The sequence below is a fragment of the Drosophila subobscura genome, chromosome O (genome assembly GCF_008121235.1).
Source record: "Drosophila subobscura isolate 14011-0131.10 chromosome O, UCBerk_Dsub_1.0, whole genome shotgun sequence".
Classification (NCBI taxonomy): Eukaryota; Metazoa; Arthropoda; class Insecta; order Diptera; family Drosophilidae; genus Drosophila; species Drosophila subobscura.
In genome coordinates this window covers 2,735,356-2,758,954 of record NC_048533.1, presented here as the reverse complement: position 1 = coordinate 2,758,954, position 23,599 = coordinate 2,735,356, and the positions used below count along the sequence as shown (strand labels likewise).

The 23,599-nt window shown below is 48.7% G+C and overlaps 4 protein-coding genes across 4 annotated transcripts; 2 read left to right on the top strand and 2 right to left on the bottom strand.

Moving 5' to 3' along the window:
* Positions 1 to 250: 250 nt before the first annotated feature.
* On the bottom strand, positions 251 to 1,711 carry LOC117896922. Its single transcript, XM_034805462.1, has 4 exons — positions 1,464 to 1,711; positions 908 to 1,401; positions 488 to 842; positions 251 to 430 (listed from the first exon to the last, which is right to left on the bottom strand). Exons 1-4 carry the CDS (start codon positions 1,657 to 1,659, stop codon positions 273 to 275), a joined length of 1,203 nt encoding a protein of 400 aa, XP_034661353.1. The 5' UTR covers positions 1,660 to 1,711; the 3' UTR covers positions 251 to 272.
* Positions 1,712 to 2,979: 1,268 nt separating this feature from the next.
* LOC117896864 (protein Fer3) lies at positions 2,980 to 4,266 on the bottom strand. Its single transcript, XM_034805393.1, has 2 exons — positions 3,778 to 4,266; positions 2,980 to 3,703 (listed from the first exon to the last, which is right to left on the bottom strand). The coding sequence occupies exons 1-2, from the start codon at positions 3,917 to 3,919 to the stop codon at positions 3,240 to 3,242; spliced, it is 606 nt and encodes a 201-aa protein (XP_034661284.1). The 5' UTR covers positions 3,920 to 4,266; the 3' UTR covers positions 2,980 to 3,239.
* A 4,230-nt stretch (positions 4,267 to 8,496) lies between these two features.
* On the top strand, positions 8,497 to 9,728 carry LOC117896603 (transcription initiation factor TFIID subunit 15). The gene has a single exon (XM_034805036.1). The coding sequence runs from the start codon at positions 8,582 to 8,584 to the stop codon at positions 9,668 to 9,670; it is 1,089 nt and encodes a 362-aa protein (XP_034660927.1). The 5' UTR covers positions 8,497 to 8,581; the 3' UTR covers positions 9,671 to 9,728.
* Positions 9,729 to 16,786: 7,058 nt separating this feature from the next.
* On the top strand, positions 16,787 to 17,461 carry LOC117897362. The gene has a single exon (XM_034806146.1). The coding sequence runs from the start codon at positions 16,826 to 16,828 to the stop codon at positions 17,453 to 17,455; it is 630 nt and encodes a 209-aa protein (XP_034662037.1). The 5' UTR covers positions 16,787 to 16,825; the 3' UTR covers positions 17,456 to 17,461.
* Positions 17,462 to 23,599: the final 6,138 nt, after the last annotated feature.

Here is a 23,599-nt window from a genome sequence, read left to right as displayed (position 1 = left end):
AATTTCGTCGTCAGATTCAATTTAACGCAATTGGGAGCTTTAATCAGCGGGGGGGGGGGTGGGACTAGTTTGGTAAGAATTCAAATACAATCTAGTAAAACTATTTTTTATTGTAACTCCCTCAACAATCCGCTCGATCTCTGATGTGATGTTCAAGTCTGTTCACTGTGAGCTTTTTTATTTTCTCTTATCTAATCACACGGATTATTGAATGTCACAATGAGGCCTCCACTTCTCTCTATCTCTCTCTCGGAGCAAGCTTTATAAGCTTCCTATTCCTCTTCGAAGTAGCCACGATTCTCCAGCCAGGGCAGAAGCTCCCTTATCTGCAGCGAAAACAATGGACTTCTGACCAGCTCCACGATGTCAGCGTCATCGCTGTCAAAGTGCGAGAGAACGATCGGGAGAATCTCCGTGGCCACCTCAAAGGCTAAGATGAAAGCGAGGTATTAGTTATGGTTTGGATATCAAATGATGCCCCACCTACCCCAGTGGCCGTACTTCAGCAGATCCAGATACAAGTCGGTGAGGGTGGGCTGCTTGCCCCGATACTTGAGCAGGGTAAGATTAGCTGTTAGCCGATCGTGGTAGTACTTCACGAAGCCATCAAAGCGAGTGCATTTCTTGGCCGGTGCTGTCAAAAGCAGGCTGAAAAGATCGTAGACAGCGGGTCCATATTTGGCGGCGTGAAAGTCGACGAAGAGAGAGTCCTTCACGTTGCCAAAAGCATCCGTGTTGTTCAATATGTTGTTGGGAAAACAGGCCCCAATCAGGATAACATTGAATGAGTTCCTAGTATCTGAATGGTCTATGGCTCCTCTGACGTATTTCTGGAACGCTTTCTGTGGCGAGTGGAGTGTGGCTTTGCAAGGGTATCCATTAGTCGACTATTATTCCAATCACTTACCACCTTGTCTTCGTACTCTCTCGCGTCGTGCGATCGCAGGCTCTCGTGAAATCGAAGTTGAAGCAAGCTCTTCAGCTCACCTGCCGCTGCCGCTGCCGCTGCCGCACCTTCTACGAGCTTTGGAAGCACTCTTTTCTTATCGGAATTCGTCTGTATATAGCGGGCTGTGGCCGCATGATAAGCCGCTAGTTTCGATAGAACTGCCTCCATGGCGGGACTTTCCAGGCCGTTGAGGGTATTGGCCACACTGTAACCCCTTGTCTGGGCATAGTCCAAGAAAAGGCAGTGGAAGCTGCTGCCCTGTTTTGTGCTGAGGAATGGGGGAGTGAATTTAATGGCCTGTCCCGCGTCCTTGTAGAGATCTTCTAGAGCGGGCAGAATGTCCTCGTACATTCGCAGCTCCACCGAGAAGTCCCCTTCAATGGGGAACTGCCTACCACTGGGAGTTTTCTCCGAGGATTTCACTAGGTAACTTACGACTCGTTTCCTGTTTCCTGTTTGGTTGGTTGCCTTTGGTTACTGCGAGTTTAGACACTGTTTTCTGTGATTCTCTTACCCGCACACTCCACCTGGAGCTGGACACTGAAGGTGGGTTGCACCAGATTCATTTCCCACTTGCCCCGAATGCTCTGGATGCTCCTGAAGCCAGCCATCTCCTGCTTGAGCAGACTCTGAAGCTCCTGCTGGTCCAGCCAAGCCGGCAAAGATGCCGGATCGCTGGAGCCCTGAGTCACGAGAGTAGGATTCGCCATGCTGTACGGTAGGAGTTCTGGCTGTTAACTGTGTAGCCAGCGGCACTTGGCCTGCCTCCGATACGGGAATTGCTTCCAAATGAACTACACATGAAGTAGAATCGATAAGCATCCAGATAGTGCATGTTGCTGGAATTTATTGAGTCTTGCGAATACTCACGAGTAGTAGCATGTTTATTGATTTCCAAGTCATCATAGATAAGTCTCAGCCACCAGTATGTGCACAAAACTTCGGCAGGGAAGAAGGAACGAACTGGAGTACGGAACTCCATTCCATTGTTCTGCTCCGACAACATCTGGCAAATCTGATGGCAGCCTTCGATCTATCATGACCTAACATATAAGTATTCACTTCTGCCCCAATTACGCCCGAAAAATAGCTCAAAAACTGTCAGATATTGCAGCAAAATTCAATTAATTTGTCACACCGATTTGACATATGTACAAGCCCATGGGCAGGGGGGGAGTTCCCGTTAATCTGATTTACTATGGGAAGAACCTAAAATAGAACACGCGGCATGTCCTTGGACTGAGACATACAAACATAATTGTTAGTGTATTGTTAGTATTAGCAAATAAACTTTGTCAAGTTTTCCCACACCACAGGTATCGAAAAGACAGATTCAGCCTTTGATTTCCTGATGCGCTAATCGCCGACACGCGAGGCCACTTCATAGGTGAGGGAAGGGATGCGGTAAGCCACCCCCCGGTGCACATGGAGATGGACTTAATGCGGCATGAAGTGTCACAAATTCGTCAAAACATATTGTACACCAGGGCGACCAAAACAACAGTCGAACAGGGAGCGACCCTTTTAGCGTTCTGCTTCTGCAGGAGGCAACCCTCGCTGGCTGATGTCCTTGCAATATCCGTTCAGAATTAATTTGCTCCCTGGCTGAGGGAGGCTAATCTGTTGAAAATGGGCGTTGAACGCAAAAATTCCTTGGTATTTAGCCAGACAGAGCTGATCAGGGGCACGGGACAGAGGACACAGAGGACACAGAGAGTCCCTCAAGTGTTACACTTGTTCCTGTTTTTGGACTATTTTCTGTTTAGGGTGGTTTCAATTGACTTTGAATCGCACCCTCCCCTCCCTCTTGTCGGCCTCAATTTATTAATAATAATTTCACGCGTTGTTTGCCTTGTCAAATTTCGTATAATAGTTTTCTTTCTTTTTCGCCCGTACGCAATGTGACTTCATTGAGGCCAGGACATGTGGTGTGCCTTTCCCTCTTCCAGCAGCTGTAAGGATTCGCACGCAAATCATGGTATGGTATGGTATATGGTGGGGCATGAAATTGTTCAAAACAAGTGCGGGGTGCACTGGCAGGCAGGCAGTATTTAAATGGATTATCAGGTGTACTCGTGTACTGGTTTTTTAAGTAACCAAATCTGGGTTGCAACCAACTGGTTGCAAGTTTCCCTTTTGCTTTCAAACCCTCAGGAAAAATAGAGTCCCTTTGGTAGTAGTTTCTATTATTCTGATTAAACAAACATTACGATTTTCGACACTCTTCACTTTCTCTTCTTATTCGCGAGGGTCCGTTATTCCGCGATCCACACACACACGAGAAGGAGCATTATGTCAGGCTGTGGCTGTAGGGAGAGGCAAAGTCTCGGTGATATGCCGCCGCTGGGTGTAGATGATGGGGATGTATCGAGGGTGGGGCTGGCTGGTGGTGTCCGTTCATCCCGGGATACACATCTGAGCGGGACTTCGAGTGGGAGTGGGAGTGGGAGTTTGAGGGAGTGCCGCTGAGCAGCTCAGCCATGAATCCAATGTATGTGATGGCCAGGCGCAGCGTCTCTATGCGAGAGAGTCGCTTTTCGTAGGCGAAGGTGGGCACCTTGCGACGGAGCTTGTCGAAGGCCTCGTTCAGGTTGAACATGCGACGGCGCTCACGTATGTTGGCCGCTCTCCTCTGGGCCATGGAGGCCACCCGGCGACGAGTCTTCTTGGAGGAGCTGGAGGATCCGTTGGACCGCCCATGTGTGCTGGAACGTTGGGGCACAAGTGGGGCCACCTGAGAGCGCTGCCAGAGTGCTGCAAGGATTCCGACAAGGATTCGATTTATTGTCAGACCAAATCTCTCAAGGTCTCACTCCCGGAGTACTTACACAAATCGGTGCATGGGAACCCAGCGATGAGCTCTTGATAGGGCACTATCGGTGGCGGCGGAGGGGCCTCCTGGCCCCACAGTGGCTGGAACGGCACCTCCGGCATGTAAGTTGGCTGGTCACTGGGGTGTGGATGCTGCATGGCTGTGCGATTTTGCTCCTGCTGATTCCTGCTGTTGCAATTGGAAGACCTTGGGTCTGTTCTGCTTGGAAGACTGTGTTGCAATAAGTTCTGTTTGTCCCTTCTGGCTCGGAAATCAGTCCGGGACTCTGCTTATTGGATTTCCCAACCCTCTGTGTGGCAGCATCTGCGAGGAGGAAGCCATTTTGGATTGGCAACAGTTTGCGGCAGTTGGATTGGTCTCTGTTCTAGCCGGGGCTTATGCTAACAGGACAACTGGGGTGGGCCCTCTAGGCCACTCCCACTTCGGGATGGTGCAGCAATCAGCTGTTGTGGGTTGTTGTCTTCGCTACGAGGAGCTTTTCTAGCGGTGATTTCTGAAACTAGAATGTAGAATGTAGAAAACACATGTACTTATACATATGTATGTATGTATGTATGTATGGTACACCGAAACTTGTGTACGTAAAATAAATAAATAAAATATAAACCTTTTTCGATAGACGGGAATTTCTGGCTTAGAAATTTTCAGAATCTTCAATTACTTTCGCATCTCCCCAGATATCAGATATCTACAAAATTCAAAGGCTATCTGTTCCTATCTGTTGCATGCATCTGTTTTTGTTTATATGACTCGACTCTCGCCGTTCTCCCATTCAGCTGCTCTCCGGCTGAATCGAAATGTAGTGCGCCATCGCGGATAAACTCGCCGGCATCCCGCTCCCAAGTGCCTTCTCCAGATTCAAGGAGATAGATAGATGTCTTACCATATTCGAGTGGCTAACTATCGGCATATGTGAATTTACTATGGAAATAACCCCAACGTCAAAAAAATATACGAAAAAAAAGAGAAGAACAATCGCAAATCACATCTTTTGAAATGTTTCTTTCCCTTTATAGCACCCAAAAATGAGGTTTTGGCTGTGTTTATTTGGTTTGCTACTTTTTATGTTTGGTGAAAGTCGCTCAGACGAACGAAAGAGTAGATCTCAAGAGTACTTCATTGTGTCAATAGCTTGAAATTGGATATGAAGTGCCTTGCGGAGGATACTGCCAAGCTAAGACAGACCCACGAGACAGACAGAGTGCCGCACTTTGATAGCTAAATCCAGCGACTAGCGACGAGGGAGGTCCTTAAAGCGTGATTCGGCTTCAGCTTCAGTTCAAAGGAAAACAATTCTCGGCAAAAAATAGTTGTAAAATTTGCATTTATTTCATTTTCAGCCATTACCCGACCCGACCCCGAGTTCTCCGCTGACGCGACGCGGTTTAAAGAACAAACAAACTTCTCTCTGTAATCCCTGCTCCGATTTGTGCAGAGAAAAGGAGAATTCGAGTAACAAGAAAATGTCTAAGGCGATTTGTTTGTGCCTCTGTCCCTGTCCCTGTCCCTGTCCCTCAGTTCCTGTGCCACTGCCACTGCCACTGCCTCTGTGTCTGCGTCTGAGCTCTGCCCAAGATTTATGCTCTCTGTGATGGGAGCAAACTGTGGGAGCTACGAGCGAGTTTATAATATAAAAATGTGGAAATTGTGAAATTGTGGAAATTTGAATTTTCTGTGTGCTTTTTTGCCATTTCCTAATTTTCCACGCAAATGCATTTTATTTATTACGCAATTTGGGGATTTGTTCTTCTGGCAGCGACATGAAAGCGCTTAAAGTTTAAGGCGCTAAGCGAGGCATGAGGACGGTCCTCAGTAGGTTGTGTCGGTAGCCACTGGTTACACTTAATAAGTATACCTATTATAGATTTCAGAACTCAATAAACTCTCTGATAATTGTGATCAGAAAGGACTGGGAATGCAGCAATCGAGGGGATTAACACAGGTCGCACAATCGATAGCCGATGTGGCAGCCAAAATTGATGGGAAATAAACGTGGCAGCAGCCAATTGGAGAGATGATACTCGACACTCGACACACACGAGAAGGTGCAAGCAACAGCTCCCTTCATCTCGAGGCTCCCCCACACCATGGAGAAGGTTCGATTTCCCTTGAATCTGAATCGCAATGAAGCAAACAGCACAAAAGGGTGCCCTTGGCTGGAGCCAACCGCCATCCCGACATCCCGACATCCACTTTGCCAATAAAGCAGCAGAAGGTGTGCAAAGGAGGCAAAATGCGCCACAATGCGATACAATTTGGATTTATTTGCTTTGTCTGATTTATTTGTATTGGACGTGTGGGAGGAGGGCGTGCGTGTGCGTCTTCCATTGCAAACTCGTCGATAGACTGTGCAATGCCAGTGCTCCACAGATCGTGCTCCATCACATCCCGCTTTAAAGAGGAGTCTCTGTCTGCATAGTGAAATTGAGTCATGGCTGAGCAGCAGAGAGAGAAAGAAGTCCAAGTCCAAGTCTTGTTTGCCTTCCAACCAAGTCGCAAGTTCCAAACGAACCTCAAGTCTTCCCGGCCACTGAGGCTTTAATGAGGATTACGTGCAATTTCATTATCCTGCGTCATAAATAAGTAACAAGTCAAATAAGCACAGAGAAAGCGTAGCCAGAGAATAGCACCAGTTGCAGAGGAACGAGGCAAAGGCAGACAGCATCCATATTAAAATTTAGACACGTCCACATTTTATGGCTTGTACTGTACTTCGGGACTAGGCAGTGGCAGGGGGAGTCTTGCGGGTCTTCATGCGAGTACATTGCAAATACCATCCGATGGATCCTGCACCAGTGACAGCTCTGTTTATAGAATTTAATGATTAGTGAATGGATGGGGTACTCCGATAGGAAGGAGACAAAACTTAATTCTAAGCAATTAGCCGACACCTGAGCGCCACAGGACATGCACCCACCCAGGCCACAAACATTCCTTTCCTGCCCTTTTGCATGCACACGCAATTTGTCTCAATTAAATGTGGATTACATTTTATGAATATTGATTTTCGTCACAGCTTTCGTGCATCCGGAGGGGCTCTATTAATTGGATTTTGGGCAGGAGAGTGGCCCCACCCGCACTCATTAGCTCCCAGGGCCTCCCAGCTGCAGCAGATGAAAAGCTGCAAGACAGTGCGAATGCTGCAGCAGTGTGTGTGGAGAGGAGACCTTTTGGATACGGTTTCCATTCCAGTTCCCGACCTCGCTTTTCAATTACAGCAATACTGCGAGCGAGCGCCAAAGTCAAACTTTTGTGCAATTATCTTGCGAGACACAATTCTCGCTGTCTCTCGATTTTTATGAGAGTGCACAAAGTTCGCCCGCGGCTCAAACTTTCTTCTCTGCAACAGTTTCCATACATTTATGATGTTGTTGCCACTGCCACTGCCACTGCAGTCAACGCAACCGCCATCATTTCCTCTTAAATGAATAGTTGGAGGGAGACACAGTTGATTTTTTAATTTCGTGTTCATTGTTTGTCTGACTCAAAGTTTGCCGCGGAGAAGCCTGTCTTGATTGTGTCACAGTGCATGCTTCGCTCTTAAATATTCAATCTTAAAGTAAATGTTACTTTGAAAATAAGTGAAAGGAACGCAGAATAGACGAACGCAGGGCGCTGCTAATGAGCTTCATGAGCTGCTCCAGGGACGTGGGTGGCATGGACCCCTAAACGAAATTGACACCCAGTGGCAGTCGGCAGTCGGCAGCCGGCAGTTCAGGGGAAAGGCCAGTGAAAGGCTCCTCCTAATGAATGGCAGATGTTGTCGCTGTCGTTTCTCTATGTTTCTGTTGCTCCGCTGCGTTCTGTTCTGCTGTCAATGTAGATAAGGTCATCGGGCGTGGGGCTCGTAACGAGGCGACCATAAAAGCGAATTGCGGGTGAGAATGGCGTGCGACAATTGAGGAGGAGCTTCCTGGCTTATCAGTGTCCGGGGCCAACAGCCGGGATATTAATAAACATGTCCCCAACGTGGACCACATCCTGCCATGAATAAGGCGCACATTTCTTTTGTCCGACGCGTCACTGACTTTATTTGGGATCCACATTCCCGCCTATTCCATGCCCTTTTTCGGGGGGTTTAATATCTTTCGGCTGGCGCCGTGGGTCAGGGAGGTAATTGGCCACTAATTGGCTCGATGATTAGCCGAGAGTTGGATTCTGATTAGAAACGTTTATGGATATTGATATCCCCGTTAATGTTTCTACCCTCGGAGTGCTCGCTGGTTGCTCTTGAATGCGAAATTCACTCAATGAAAGATGAGTTACTTTTTGCTCATCCTTTACAGGTTGTATCCCCACTCCGTGCCGCGAACTTCGTTCTCCCCAGTTCAGTTTTTCCACCGCGAATGTAATCAAAAGTTTGTTGATTAAAGTGAAAATGCAAAAGAGAAAAATTATGAATCAATTTCCCCATAGACGGGGAGAGCGAAGTGCAAAGTCATCAGAGCGACTGCCACACAAGTGGCAGGATCCAGGGAGAGGATGCAATTTGCATTGCTACTTGGCCACTGGAGCCTGGATGGATCCCCATAGAATATGATAATTTTTTGTTGAAAATTAATAAAGCCCCGCAGAGAAAGTAGTTCCAAAGTAGGCTACGGGAAACTCTCGATGTCAGGGAGGGGGGTCGAGGCATACTGGGGAAACTCTGACTTTCCAGTGTTGTTCATTCTCTGGGATGTTGTCAAAGATTTCAGCAGTTTTGTTTTTATATTCGAAAGGTTCGAATCGGTTCGAGTTCGTGTGTTTTTTGTCTAGTAACCAAATAAATAGGAGACTTCGGGAGGTTCGTCTACGGAATGGATCGCAATTTGATGTTCTTCAGTCCGCATAACAATCTAAATTTAGTGGAAAGTCTTGACAGCCAAAGCATGATGAGTCCTGAGCTGCAGAGCGACTCCTCGTATCGCTGCGAGGATGGCGGCGGCGATGCAAGCGCCTCGCTCCTTGGCGAGGAGGAGAACCCCGCCTCCTGCTCATCCCCTGCGGAAGGGCAGGCGAAAGTGACCGTGGACATGGGGCGGAATGTGTCTGTTGTGAATCCCGTTATGCACACACCCGCGGAAGGGGCCGCATCGATGGTTAGTCGCTCCTTCGGACGGATGCCCTATCTGGGTGTGGTGCAGCAGGCAACGCGCTCCTGCCCCTTCATCCGCGTTGGACACGAGGAGTATGTGCTGCAGCCAGACACCATTTTCGTGCTGGGCATGCGCCAGAGTATCACCAAGAACGACATCATCGTGTGCTTCGGCCAGATCGGACACATCAAGGTGGACGAGGGGACCCACAAGCCGAAGATCTTCGTCTACAAGGACAAGCTGACGGGCCGCTCCAAGGGGGAGGCCACCGTCACCTTCGCGAGCCCCTTGTCCGCGCAGGCGGCCATAGCCGCCATGAGTGGCAGGAGGTTCATGGGCCACACCCTGACGGTGCTCCCCGCCTACCGGTCCACACGCTGGGGTACCGTGCGCTACAGCTACCCCCGCGACAGTGCCATGGAGCGGGAGGAGGCGCGCTCTCAAAAGTGGAGGCCAGCCAGCGACAATTGGTCCTGCCTCGTGTGCCGCAACAGCAACTTCGTGTGGCGCTCCGCTTGCAACCGCTGTCTGGCGGACAAGGGCACGGCGCCAGGCGCAGGGCTCTTAGGGAACTTCAGCCGGCGCCGGCCCCACAACAACGATTGGCTGTGCGACGGTTGCAACAACGTCAACTTCTGGTATCGCAAAAGGTGCAATCTGTGCCACTCCGCCAAGCAGAGGACAGAGACGAATGGGGAGACGGACACCCACGCTCCACCCATGGAGCCGGAAAAGTGGGACCTGGTGCTGCAGTCTTCAGCGGAGAACGTGCTCTCCTCCCAGGGTATTCCGATGGAAGTTGAATGCTAAAGTGATGGCCAAAACGCCTCTAAATTTGATGTAATAAATGTCACGCTCAGTTTTGCAATCGCTTAAGTCTCTGGTGGAAGCAACGAAGTCCCAGCGGAGGAACTTGGGCCACAAGAATAAGCCATATAAGTTTTGTCCCTGGCACTCCCCGGGCTGCGGCCTGCCATTGTGGCACAGCAGGACAATGGAGGGTAAATCCACTTAATCCTGGCCAACTGAATATTTTACTCGGTGCACAAAAGGCATCCGGCTCTGTGGACTGCATCTGCATTCACCTGGAGAGCTCCCCTAATCGTTTAATGAATTTATTTACTCGCCTTCTGCTCGCACCAAGAGTGCCAGTGAGCCAGTGGCTGTGGCTGTGGCAAACCACTTGAATCTGTCCTTCCCCACCCGCTGGGCACTGCTCCTCCCAGCTCCGCCCAGCTCCTCCACCTTCCAGTGTGTCATGTGATTTAATCAAACTTTGCTGCAGCTAAATCTCTCCCACGATTCCTGCCCCCAAAGGGGAGCCTGACTGCGCATTTCCTTGGCGCCCGCAGCCCCCCATCATCCTATGCTGCCACAGCCGCCTGGCGGACTTTGTGTTGTGTTGAATTTACTTTGCACTTTCTTCCACACGAACGAAGATGGCAGCTGCATAGACCTGTGTCCTGGTCCTGGGCCTCTGTCCTGAAGTCCGTCTGGGGTCCATTCCTGTTCTTTGCTCTGGCGCCCGCAGGATATTTGCGTAGCTGCAGGTGTTGCCACTGCCTCTCTCCTCTTCGCGCCTGTTGCAACAGGCAACAGTGTCGCACTTCACTGCTGCTGTTGCCCCATGATGCCGATTTAAGTGCCACAGAAGGAGAGTAAATGCAATAAACACCATTAGCTGCCACTACGTCTTCCCTCTCAGAGCATTGGCCGGGCTCAGGCTCGGGCTCTTGCTCGGGGTCGGACCATGTTTTACTTTGCTTTTTCGCCAGAGAAAGTTCACTCCTTGCCCCCAGGAACTAGGCCAGCAAGGTAAGCAAAAAGAACTGGCAACTGAACTGGAAACGAGTGGCAAACAGCAGCGTGGCCGCATCAAAATGCAAAGGCGAAAAGCAACTTATTCGTAAGTGAATTGAATGAAAAACTTTCAAACTGCGGGCGCCACAAACTCTGGGCGCAACGCAGGACGAAGGGCGAAGGACGAGGGAAACTTTGCTGCAACCTGATTTGTTTATTGCTCCGAAGATTGTCTGCTGTTTGTGTGGCCCATTCCGGGCTTCTTCCTCAACATTTCAACATAATTAGGCCATTAGCTAACTTGTTTCTGCCTTTCAAGGGATGCTCCTCGTGGGTCTGGCAATGTATCCACGATTATTCCTCAGATATTTATGGAACTACTCTCTCTCTCTCTCTCTCTCTCTCTCTCTATCTGTGTCCTCGAATGTCGAATGCCGCAAAAAACATAAAACAAACGCCTTTTCGCTTTGGCGCCTCTACTCTTGCACTTGCAGACATTTCTTTCACTGAAATCCACTCAACTTCACCCACATACGAGTGGCACGCCACACCACACAGCATTCCATGCCCCAGAATGCAGCTCTTGCGGTTCATTGTACTTTACGAGCATTTTTCAGCGGAGCAGGAGGAGCAGGAGGAGCAGGAGGAGCATCCCAGCTCGCGACTTCCGTATGTTTTTCCCGTTTGTCGCCGGCTAACGGCTGCCACCGTTTTGTTGCGTTTTTGCCTTTGTCTGCTCTGCTCTGCCCTGCTCTGCCCTTTGCACGTGCATCGAACAATGGGTTCCTTCCACCACCATCCCACCCAGCGTTGAAATGTTTGGCCATAAATTATGGAAACTGTCGCCACTAAGATCGAAACTGACTCTGAAAACTGAAAACGGAAAAGCGTAAACCCCGCCACGGACTTAGATTGGCATGGTTCTGACGGCTCTGACAGTTTCAGAGCCTCGATGGCTGCTGCATTCGAATAACACGTCCACGTCCACGTACCGGGGTTCAGCTTCTGGCTGTCATATTGCAAACGACACGCCAGGGAGCCCGAAACTGTCACCATTGCCAGCATTCTGTTGATGCCACTGCCTTTTTCGGTCTGCGGTCGCATAATCCACCGAAAAGTTCTCACAGATACACAGATGCACAGAGGAAGGCCCCTCCGCTTTTGTGCATTTGTGGCTCCTGTTGTCCGGACAGCTGTTGGTGTTTTTGCCGTCACATTAGCACCATTTTCCACTCTGCGGTCATAATTCACTAAACTAATTGTCGCATTCCGCAGTCGCATTCTGTGCGGCTTCTCTCTCGGCTTCTCCCTCGACTTCCCAAAAGACTTCACCAAAGAGTCTCTGGGGCGCTGTAAATATCGATGGCACTCTGTTCGACTAGCTGTGCGATTCTGTTGAGTATTTAAGAGCCGCAAAAGCCACTTTAAATCTTTCCACTTGGCCAGGCCGCTCACACTTCTTGGCAGCTTTGTTTCTGTTCCTGCCAAGAGGCGTTTTCGCATTAGCATTTTGCAGCCTTTATGGATAGAAAAGGGAAATTATGCTAAGCATTATAATAAAATGTAATAATGAGGAACGCCGGCATTCCGTTGATTGTCCCTCAATGTGTAGCGACCCTCGCTAATTCTGCAACATTTTATGCAAATATCCTCCCAATCCAGACTGGACTTTGGGCCCAACCTTTTCTCGGTAAGGGGATTCGAAAGGGTCCCCCTTGGCCAGCTATCTATGCCATCAGGTATTTGTTTATACAGCTGCAATGCCGAGGTTTATTTTATTACGTTTCCTTGGAGCACCAGAACCCCTTCCCTCCTGTTGCCATTTATCCAAATGTCTTTTGGAATAGGCAAATAAGTACTTGGTAAGTAAATTCGGGGCGTCACCTGGGGAGGAGAGTCGGGAGCTGAGCTTCGTTCGCTGCCTGTAGACAGACTTTGGCCTAGGAATGCTCTCGTAATGCCGCCAACGAGGATGTCATTCAGGGGCCAAAAAGTTGAAAACTTTGTTTTGTTTTATTCGTTTGGGGTTGGGGTTGGGTTTGGATGTTATAAAATGAAACGAATGGAGGCAAAACAGCAAAACTTTCGCCATTGTGGGGGGAGAAGGAGGCGTGGCATACAGTGGGACGGATGTACGTGCTCCGGCTAAATTGTTCCCATATCTCTGAGTTGTGTCCCACTGTCGGGGCCCAAACTTCCAACAAAGGGAATGCTCCTCCCCCCCCCATGGAAACAATAAAAACGCCGCATAAAAACGGCTTATGCCGCCGTATAGTTGCCCCTTTTGTCGGGATATTCGGAAGGGAACTGCTCCAGTGTTTCCAGTAACAATTGAAATAAATGAATTTGCCAAAGGATTGAGGGTGAACATCAAATTGCTCGCATATGGGACTCGTACACTCCCGTCGATTACTGCCTCCCAAATGTTGATATTCCATTGTTATTCAGCGGCCCGCAATTGAAGCCACTTGACAGCCGTTTTCCCACTTAACCACAAAGGAAACCCACGGAAAAGTTATATCAAAATTGCAATCAAATCCAAATCAAAAGTTAGACCAAACCAACCATCCCCTGATTCCGATTTAAGGCCTTACAGGTCCCCTCCCATGGTGGTGTGTCGTGGGAGTATCTCCCACAACTAAGCCAATTTCGAGACTAGAAGAGAGAGACGCGCCAGGCACCTATTTCAAACTCAATTAAACACGGAAGGGGGCGGGAGCAGCCGCAGAGACACCGTCCAACCGTCCAACCGTCCTTCTGTGGGGCCTGAAATTCTCCACGGTGGACGCAGCTGTTCTTTATGTGGGCGAGGGCCAGCCAGTGCACTCCACTTGGGTGGATTACATATTTGAATACAGACTGCCAGCAGCAGCAGCCACACTGCCAGACTGCCTGCCTGGGTCTTTATTTTGATCCCATTTAAAGGGCTGCAGGCACCGCTTCGGTGCGGTTCGGTTCGGTTTTGTTCTTTGAGAATGTAACTAAATAAAGAGCTTCGGTTCGGTTCGGCCAATGTCGAAACTTTTAACAACAGTTTGGCAGACTTTAACTTTGTTAGCCAGGTCACTAGTAGCAATCCTGGACTTTCCTTCTCTCGTACAATATTTAAATGTTCATCACATGAGACAGGAACAACAGCAAGCAGCAACAGCAGTAGAACCCTGAGCATCCTGCAACACACACATGCCACATGCCGATTACAATGTTTGCTGTGTGCTCCCGGTCATTTGCATACATTCCCCACCCATAATATCGGATACACGGAGGAACAGTACAGACAGACAGAGAGAGAGAGAGACAGGATACACGTGAGGCACCTTTTTTGACCCGCATGGTGGCATAATTAGACCCAATTTAGGGCCTTGTTGCGTGTTCTTGTATGTGCCAAATGCTTGGCTAACAAATTGATTTCATTGCAAGCTTCAAGCTGCAGCAAATCGTAAGACTCTCTCCGAGCTGCAAGAGTAAAGCAGCCAGTTGTAGCCAGAATTAAGAAAAGCCCTTCCAGCGGTTAACTGAATGTTCAGTATTCATTGCTCTGCTCGTATCTCGTTTATTTTTATACCCGGTACTCGAAGAGTAAATAGGGTATATTGTATTTGTGCACAAAGTGAATGTATGTAACGCACAGAAGGAAACGTCTCCGACCCCATAAAGTATATACATATATTCTTGATCAGCATCAATAGCCGAGTCGATTGAGCTATGTCTGTCTGTCCGTCCGTCTGTCTGTCCGTCCGTCCGTCTGTCCGTCTTGTTTGTCGGCTAGTTCTCAGAGACTATAAGAGCTAGAGCCACCAAATTTTGGCTCCAGACTGCTGTATGCTCAAAAATTAGCCACGCCCCCTTCCGCCTCCGCAAAAAGGCGAAAACCTCCCAAATCTACAATTTTGAAGATTATTCATTATTCATTATTATGGCCACAATGTAGAAATTAATTTGCAGTGGCCAAACCCACCCCGTCCCGCAGCTTATAGCAGCACACTCTGCTTCGCGCAGTTTATGGCGTCTCTGCCGCTGCCTCTGCCGCGACTCTGCCCTGACTCTGCAGTGTGTGTTTCTAGGGGAGGGTGGCGAGCTAAAGGAGCGTGTTGGCGTGAGCAGTGTTGTTGATGTAGATGACATATGAAGAAAAAATGTAAAATTTGACAAATAACCGCTAATTTGCAGACGTAGAACTGAGTGCCGGGTATAAAAGTTGTGACGCGTAAGATGCGTCTCACACGTCCCTTCTCGTTGATTTTATTGTATGGCAATTGTCGCTTTGGGATGATTGCCAGACACTTCTGCTGTTCAGTGGCTGTTTTTTTATGACTGGCAAACATTGAAACATTCAAGTTTTAGGGTCAACCAACAGGAAACCGTCCGTGCCACTCCCATATTCCACATCCTACACCCAGTCCCACTCCCACTTGCATCCATCCCCATCCTCGATTCCATTGACCATTGAAACGATTGGAGCGGAAAGCTGGCCAATTATTGTGTGCAAGGTCCATAAATAATATGGATAGCATGGATGTAGCTGCACGGAGTAGTAGGCGGCAGAGAAGGGTTACAGGAGATGGAGATGGTACTTGCATCGAGCGGGGAGCGGGGAGCGGGGAGCACCCGACAGAGCCCTTTGCTCCCAGAGAGCTCTAGGCTCTGCTTGTCCCCGGCACACATTTCGAGTGTTTTGTTTATGTGGAGCACACATTTCCATCTCAAGACATAGAGCCGTCGTTTGCATAATAATTTAACTCATTATCCACAGCCCTACCCCGACACACACCTCCAGCACCAGGCACCCGACTAAATAAGCATAAGTAAGACACACATTCATTTGCCGCACCAGTGAGAGAGGGTGAGAGCGTTAGGGAGCGGAGGAGGGCGAGTGCTGTCGAGTCTCGCAAAAGGATTTACGGCACCTTGCAGCACTAACAAGGTAATTTTGAGGCTCTGCGAGGTCAAGATGTGCCGAAGACGACGACACATGCCACCACATACGCGCATGTAGCTCCCAGCGATGATGAATGCATTTCAGTGTTCCCGCCCTCCTGCCTTCCTGCTCTCGTTACGCATACGACACGTGTGCTCTGTTTCGTTTCGTGTGCCATTAATCGTTTCTTTCTTTGGCATTTAGCAATCCTCATTCAATATACAGCTAGTTCTCTTGCTTATCCAGAAGAATGCACAAAGCAGCAATGATGTGGCGGGGAAATCCACTAGTTTTCTCTTTGATGGACTTCCTTTTCTATGCACTTTTTATGCTCATCCTCGCTGCTCTTTAATCTCCTCTTCATGGCTATTATCGCATTGCTGTCGCAACCGTCTAAGGGCTTCATTTAGCTCCCTCTGTCTCCCCTGTAGGAAAAGCATCTGCCGTAAGCCCCTGGTCCCTGGCTCAGCTCTTGACTCTGCAGCAGCAGATGTAGGGCCAAACCCCCGATGCAGCAGCAGTTCACTTAACTTACTCAAGTCGTTGACGGCATAACTTCCGCTCCGCATTCCGCCTCCACTCGCTGGGCCAGAAGGTAGAGGGCAGACGGCAGACTGCAGACGGCAGAGCTTAGTGTCTTAATGCCAATGCTCGCACATTTTACACAATTTCTTATACACATTTTGCAATCCTTTAGCAGCTGCATGCAGTGGTACGCTTTTACTTACATCTTCAAGAGGATGCGCCAAAAGGATGAGCAAAGGATGAGCGAAGGATGTGTATGGATGTGGATTGAGCTGCTTGAACTACTTCTCGTAGTAGTTGGATTACATTCGAATACTCCTACAAGACAAGACAGCACGAGATGCAGGGGATTGAATGATAGAACAATATTGACAGAACCACAGAGACTCGCATGATTCCGGTTCTGTTTGATCTGCTCTCAGTGTGTGCCGGAAAAGGGTCACGTCACAGAAACCCTCTGCTGGATGGATGTGTACTTTCAATTCAATTAGCAGCATTTGATCTTTGGGCCATACTAAGGAGTACCCCTGAAATGAGGCTGCTTAGTGAACTACTTTGATCAACGACTTGCCACCGAGCTGCTAATTGATCTGATTTCCACATCAAAGATGCCTCTGCAGCCAACGAGAGCCAAAAGAAAGTGAGTTTCAGGTGTGAAACAGTCTTCTCGGTGGCTCTTCTGTCGCTCAGTTCTTAAAGCGTTCTCGAAGCAATCGCAACACATGCATCGGACACATTTCAGCATCTTTCTGGCTGCGCTGCTCCTGGCCTGTGCCTGTGCCGGAGTGCGAGGCAATCATCTGAAACGCTTCAGCCGATCGCTCCTCTTCCCGCCCACCAGTCCGACGCGTGTGCAGTTCATTGGCGGCATTGGCATCCCCGTGGAGGGGCTCCACTTCGAGTCCGTGACCTCTGGCTATGTCCTGAAGGCCGAGTACTTCCTGCCCACCAATGCCACAGAGATCACGCGGGTGTATCTCAAGCCTCAGGCCATAACGGGCAGAGAGGAGGATGAAGCGAGCAACGGCGCACTCTACCGCTGGATCATGTATCGCGGCATCGAGATGGTCATAGCGAACGCGGGCCTTCCGGGGCGTAGCTGCCTCCTGCGCCTAATCTGCGAGCACGCAGCCCTGCCGCTGAACCACGAGAGTGGCTTACTCGGCGAAGTGCTGAACATCATCCTCACTCCCTCAAGCTCCAGGGACGAGCCGGCGGCCCACGGCTCAAACCGCGACTTTCATGCATCGGAGCGCTTCGGCCGGCGAGGAGGCGACTGCGAGGCGTTCTATGCGAGCAAGTGTCAAAAGACGCCCATGGATCTCATCAGCATGCTGCTGCAAGTCAATTAATAAATGGATATAATCACGCACGAAACTGTGTTTCACTTTGATTACAATGTTAGTGGCATAAACAAATGGAAGTTCCCCCGATAACAATTACAAAGTTGATAAACATTTTAATTAGTTTTACGCATCGCAATCGCATTCGTGCGTGTCCTGCATCAATTGTAGTTAAACACAGGATATATGACAGCCGACATTGCGTATGGGAGAGCGGAAGGGAAGGCAGGTTACAGGTCACAGGTCACACCAGGTGAATCATTGGGCACTTAATTCGCTTAAATTTAAATGGTAAATGGATTATGTGGCGACTGGCTCTCTACATGAGACTAATACAAAGTGTACACTGTACTGTGCCTTCTCATTAAGCCATCCAGGACACGTATCCTTAACACTCCCCTTCATCCTCCCCGGAAATGGGCTCTGGCGCCTACCGACCCATGAAATAATTACACACATCGGATGGAAACGCGACCAGAATCAAGGATGGTGGATGTCTGGCACTTGCTTCTGGCGTTTCAATGCCAGAATGTGGAATGTGGAAATGAGTTTAATATTAATTAACAGCCTGTCAACGCGTGTGGCAAGTGTAACAGCCGCATGCAGCAAAACGAAACGCCAATAGAGCGAACACAGAGAGACCCCAGGGTCCCCTTCTCGCCCACCCATTTGGCTCGGCTCGCTCGATCATTAGTTGAGTTGTGTGTATTTCTGTGTTTACTTTAAAACATTTAAGCCTCCCAGAGGGTTTGCATCTGTCCTCAGTGTTGGCCCCCAGGCCGGGTCCGGGCCACAACAATAATAAAAATATTCAAAATAACAATATGAAAATGAAATTCTTTGGATAGCAATCGGCCTTTGTGGGAGGTTAGGGTGGGCAAGGGGTTAACGGACAGCCTGTTGGGTCCATTTATCTTCAATTTAGAGCTGCCCCAAGGCTGTGTATGTTTCGGTCAACATATGTGCTAAATTATTTAGCAATTGCAAATGCAATTTCATGGCCCAAAGCCCAACACTTTGTCTTTGCAGGGGACTTCAGAAGAGTGGCCCAAATGGATCGATTATAATAATTATATAATATAATAAATATACATATGTATGTACATATACATATGTAATATATAATATAAATTAATTACAATTATTACTGTGTATTTTTGTTGCTCATACTATCTCTCTCGCACACTCTGCCTCATACGTGTTAATGTGAGAAGTTGTGACGCGTGCGAAGCGGCTCACAAGCTTCGCTACTCGTTTTCTTGAATTTACACACGCTCCCCTGTGCTTCTCGTTCAAATGTTGAGCGATTTACGCCCTAAAGCTGACATACGAGACATTTCCTGTCGTACTCAGGCACTCAGAGCCCCTCAGAGTCCTTCACTAACTGCAATCCTTTCACACTAAACACAATTTAAATACGGGAGCAGCTCCTGCCTGGTGGTCGAAGGGAAGCCTAGTCGATGGTCTGCAAGTTTGTAGTGCCTGGATTTATGGCCAAATGTGGAGATAAACTTGCTGTCATTTATCACGAAGCGGATTGCTGGTCCTCTCTGGGCATCCAGGCGTCCAGGCGTCCAGGCATCGCTACTGCTTCGACCTTTGAAAACACTTTGACTTGAAATGATTACGCCAAAAACTCAACAGATAAAACCCTGAGAACGAACCCTGGAACCCTAGAAGCGACCATAAATCAGTAAGTAAATGTAACTCCTCCTCGGACCCGGAGTCGTGGACTCCGTGGACACTTTACACACGACGAAGACTATGATGGCAGTGATGAGCAGGGAAAGTACGAAGGCAGGAAGGAAGGAAGCAAGGAGAGACGGTCCTCAGTCCTTCGTTCGCTCGAGTGGAGAGTGACTGGTGGCTGGTGGCTGGTGGCCAAAGGTAGTGGCAGCAGGACCAAATTGCAGTCAGCAGTCAAGAAATGGCATGGGGCATAGATTGGCAACATTTGATGGCGAAAGTTACGTTCGCATTTATCTTTCGAGCAAGTGTCACTTGTGAGAGTTTCTTGAACCACAGCCAAGACCGGAAAGCTATCCCGGATCCCAGATGGGAGGCGAAGGCACGTCCTGCCGTCCAGCCACAGGATTCAAGCATTGTGGCCTCAGCTTTAAAAAGGGTTCTACACTGACAAATGTGCTGCCGCCTTCCGTTTGTTATTGCTGTGTTTCCTCCTAATTGCCACACACAAATTAAGGAATATTTAGTTGTGTTTGGGAAGATTAACTACTCGACAGGCTGCTGTCTGCCTGCTCCGAATTCGAATACTTTATACCCAGCACAGCGAGCAGCTCCAAATCAAAGCACTTACAGGAAACACTCCTCTTCCATGGCACGTTCTTGCCATCAGTTTGCATACACAACAAATGTCATTGTGATGCAATGACAACAACTGTTGCAGTTCTCCAACTCTGCCTCAGCATTTGTTTGTAGTTTGACAAATTAGCTGCCTTTGTGGCAGTTACTGCTCGAATCGGCACAGGGAATCATCACTTGATGCGTCTCCGGAGAAATGTGATTTATGTGGCATACAATAATTTATTTCTACGAGTAGCTGTCGGCCCCAAAGAGCGGATACTTCGTGGGACAGCATGGAGACACTTGCAAATAGAAAGTTATTGCCTTGCCAGAGAACGACTGAAGCTGCGCAAGTTGCAGGCCGAATATTGCAGCAGATTCGTCGCTGATTAGCATAATAAAGTGGCTTCCTGTCGCCATGGATGTGCACATGGATTGTGACAGTGGCAGTCCTAGACACAGTCGCAACAACACGTCGTATGCGCAATATTAATTATTCAAAGCGAGCAAAATGTGACACAGGCGTCAACAATGCGGCAGTTGTCGCCTTTTCTCAGTTCCCAGTTCCCAGTTCCCATTTGAGTCGACACACACACTCACACCTTTGCTCCCTTTGTCTTTGTCCTTGAGGTGTCTGCCACTCTGAATTCAAACGCGAAACATGTCTCCCCCTGGCAATAAGCGAAGCAATTTCGTCCAAATTACAAAAATGTGAGTAAACACATTTTATTTGCGCTCTTAAGTTGTTGCCAGAGTTGCACGTTTAGCCAGTTGCCAGTTGCCAGTCGCCAGTTGCCACAGAGCCTCACATGCCTCGCATAAATCGTTGACAATTCTATATGGCTACAAGGCCATGCGACTTCTTTCTTTTCTTTTCCTTTTCCTTTTTCTTCTCATTTAATTTCAGTTTATTTCGCTCTCTCTCTGTGCGCCTTCCAACTGCTGCTGCTGCTGCACTGACAAGAATTTGAATAATTTGCCAAAATGTGCGAAAGTTGAAATGTTAAAATTCCGAAACGAAACGAGGCGAGGCGAGGCGTCGCGTCGCGCAGCGTCGCTAAGGAAGGAAGTTGGCAAGCGGCTGGGTACTTCCGGTTTGGCTGGAAAAACTGGAGTCACGACCCGCCAAATGGTTGCCAAATGAATGGCGTGGAATGGAATGGGTCCCGCGAGGATGCCCGCCAGAACAAGTTTCTTCTTGCTTTAATGCATCATTAAATTTATAGCCCCCCTCCACGCCGAAAATAATTTAGCTCAATTTCGCTAATGTGTCGCACCATAAAACAAATCACAAACGGCACACAAAAGTCTCCCTTGTCGAGTTCCTTGACTCATTGACTTATTTTGCCTTTTGTTTGCTGTTGATTTTCCACTCTTTTTCCTTCAGCTTTGCTGATTAATAGGACTGCTTGTCTTCCACAGTGTTTGCATATTTTCATACCCACCTGACTGCTGCATGACTGCTCACTGGCATGCTGCATGCTGCAGGCTATGCAATTTCTTGCTGCTGTTGCTGCTGCCATTTTCCCACTTTCCCACTCGGCCAAAGAGGATGGCTAAGGAATTTTTCAATAAAGGAGCTGCGTTGCTGCTGCTGCTGCTGCTGCTGCTGCTGCTGCTGCTGCTGCTATTGAGGAGATTAATAAGCAGCTTCAAGGACCTGCCTGCATGCCTCTGGATGTGGCGGCATCTTGCGCCATGACGTGGCACACAACGGAGAATTTCACGCAACGCAGATGATAATTAAGGAGCGAGCTATGCTCTGCCCTGAATGCCTTCAAATCATAATTATTATCCTTCCACTCCGCTATCCATGCCTGAATCATTACGGATGGCTCATCCATCATTCTCTTGGATGGGATTCCAGGGGCTTCTATCTGCGATGCATATGACACTTCCATGGCGGGCATCCACCTCAGGAGCAACGCATTAAAGCACCAGGAAAGCAATTAAAACGCTCCCATGAATGGTCTCCCATTTATAAATACTCGTGGCATACACAGGAGGGGCACATGCATATCTTTGGGCACACACACTCTAATGGGCATTGCAGGATAATAATTCCTTGGTCCTGCCCGCGGCAGATCCTCGAGCATTTAAGCCCCGCTCATTTATCACAAATTCCCCATTTGCCTTTCCCTCGGCACTTGGCGTTGTCCGAACTTCTTGTCCGAAAATTAATATGCGAAAATAAATTGTGTGGCCAAATGAGCAACGTTTACCGCAGCAGCAGCAGCAGCAGCAGCAGCAGCAGCAGCAGCAGCAGCAGCAGCAGCAGCAGCAGTGGCCGCCGAAGGTTACATTTATCTCGGGGGCAACCGAGTGAGTCTGGGTTGAGGAGGGGAATCCCGGTCTCACACGCATGCCATTTACTCCTGGATGGCGATTTTTTTGCGTTCAGTCTTCGGGGGAGGCTTTTCAGCTCCATCAGTCACAAGAGCGGCCGAAGGCAGCGGTTGTCGCCCAGCAACGACCATATCGGAGTGTCCGTCCAGCTTTAAATGGCCTAAAAATAATGGACTGCGGAAGCAAAACAAATGTGAGCCCAGTGGCCATGGAGTTCTGCTCTCCTCCGCTCTACGCCGCTTCGTAGGGTAATTGAATGCCGGTCAAGTGTGAACGTCAGGGCCGAGCAGAAGAAAGGAGTCCGCACTTACCGCCCACCTACCTACCCACCCGTATTGGGATCAGCGCATTCGCTTGGAAAGCGATAAAATTCAAACAGAACACACACGAGCATCCATCCACCCATACATCGCTTTAAAGTAGTGCCCCAGAAGTGCTTTAACAGCCACAGCCACTGATGTAATCCGTGTCGGAGCAGCATACAGCAAGATGCTCGTTTCCCGAACAACAAGCCTAATTTGGACTCTAATTTGGGGGCATTCAATTGGAAAATTAAAAATTAAATTGCTTGTCTCGGTGGCCCTTGCCCTCTGACATCCGTAACAATCCATCGCAATAAATCTCATTAACTTGCGCACAAAACATAAACAGCGATGCCAGCAACAAGAGGCGAAGCCCTCCCATTTTCCCCACTGGATGGGGCCTCATTTTGGGACTGACTTTTCAGACATAAAGCATAAGTGAATGATCCATTCAGCAATTATAGCATCGAAAATAACTGCACAGTTCTCGGATTTACACAAATACTCAAACACAATCACAATATTCCATTCCAATTATTGTGTCTCAAAATATTCCCTGTATCGAAAATATTTGCATAGAAGGATATTTGCCTTTCGGCAAAGGCCCCTTTGAAAATTGTATTTTGTCGGTTGCCAGATGCTCGGCAACGTCTACGTCTGTGGCTACAAACTTGCATGCAAACACCCAAAGCAGAGCAGCGCACTTGGCGTCCCGAAAGCAATTGCTTCACGCCATTCGAGTCGCTGAAGTATTAGCCTCGTTTGCCAAGAGCCGCACCTTGAAGTCTTGAAAGATTGCGCTCGCATGTGAGCCCCGAAGGTACCAACTATCATGGCACTGAACCATCAAAATAAATGTTTAAATATGAAATGCACCTTGAAGTGCAGTCAGCATTGAGGGAGCGTTTCCATGTGTTGTTTCAGCGAAGGAAAAGTCATCATTCGACATGAAAGCCACACTTCTAACTGCTGGCCAATAAACACAGTCTGAAAAGCATCCCAATATCGACGCTGATGCCTGATGCCTGATGCCTGACGCCTCTCGCCTGACCATTTAATTGCTCGGCAAACGGTTCATCAATTTAGTGAAGAGAAAACACAGCAGGAGATGAAAGAAGAGAAGAGTGAGGAGCGAGGAGCGAGGAGAGGTGGTGGTGGTGGTGATGGTCGTGCTCGTTGCTCGTATGTTTTTGGCTTTCCT